At 35.1% G+C, this 353-nt stretch overlaps 1 protein-coding gene across 1 annotated transcript in view; it reads right to left on the bottom strand.

Moving 5' to 3' along the window:
- The window catches only part of LOC119585208 (AP-3 complex subunit delta-1-like), a gene marked incomplete in the record, with an annotated part of 41,547 nt that overhangs the window by 31,715 nt on the left and 9,479 nt on the right, over positions 1-353 (bottom strand). The window contains 1 exon segment of the mRNA XM_037933859.1: positions 46-174. Within this exon segment, the coding sequence (XP_037789787.1) occupies positions 46-174 (129 nt within the window).

Raw genomic sequence — 353 nt, forward strand, 5'->3', positions numbered from 1 at the left:
TACCTGCCTTCAATTTAAAATTTCTTCTTTGGTTATTCTCCTTACCTCTGTATCTTGGTGGAAGCACTGTGAAGCAGCTAAGTAACCAATTCTCTTAAAGGTGAACTTGGGAGAACTCATCACTTCAATGATGTTGAATCCTGCCCAGCTGATGTCATAACCCAGCATTTGTAACTGCAGAGAATGGGCTCATTGGAAGCAATCTTTTACATTGTAAAGGTACAAAAGTATACAATTATTGACAAAATAATTATCTTAAATAGTAGGAGGGCACTGATGCCAACATTTTGATATACATACAGTGATATAACAAACTAAAAAAAAGGCTGAATATTCATTTGACTTTTGGATCT

The sequence above is a fragment of the Penaeus monodon genome, chromosome 19 (assembly GCF_015228065.2).
Source record: "Penaeus monodon isolate SGIC_2016 chromosome 19, NSTDA_Pmon_1, whole genome shotgun sequence".
In the NCBI taxonomy this organism is placed as follows: domain Eukaryota; kingdom Metazoa; phylum Arthropoda; class Malacostraca; order Decapoda; family Penaeidae; genus Penaeus; species Penaeus monodon.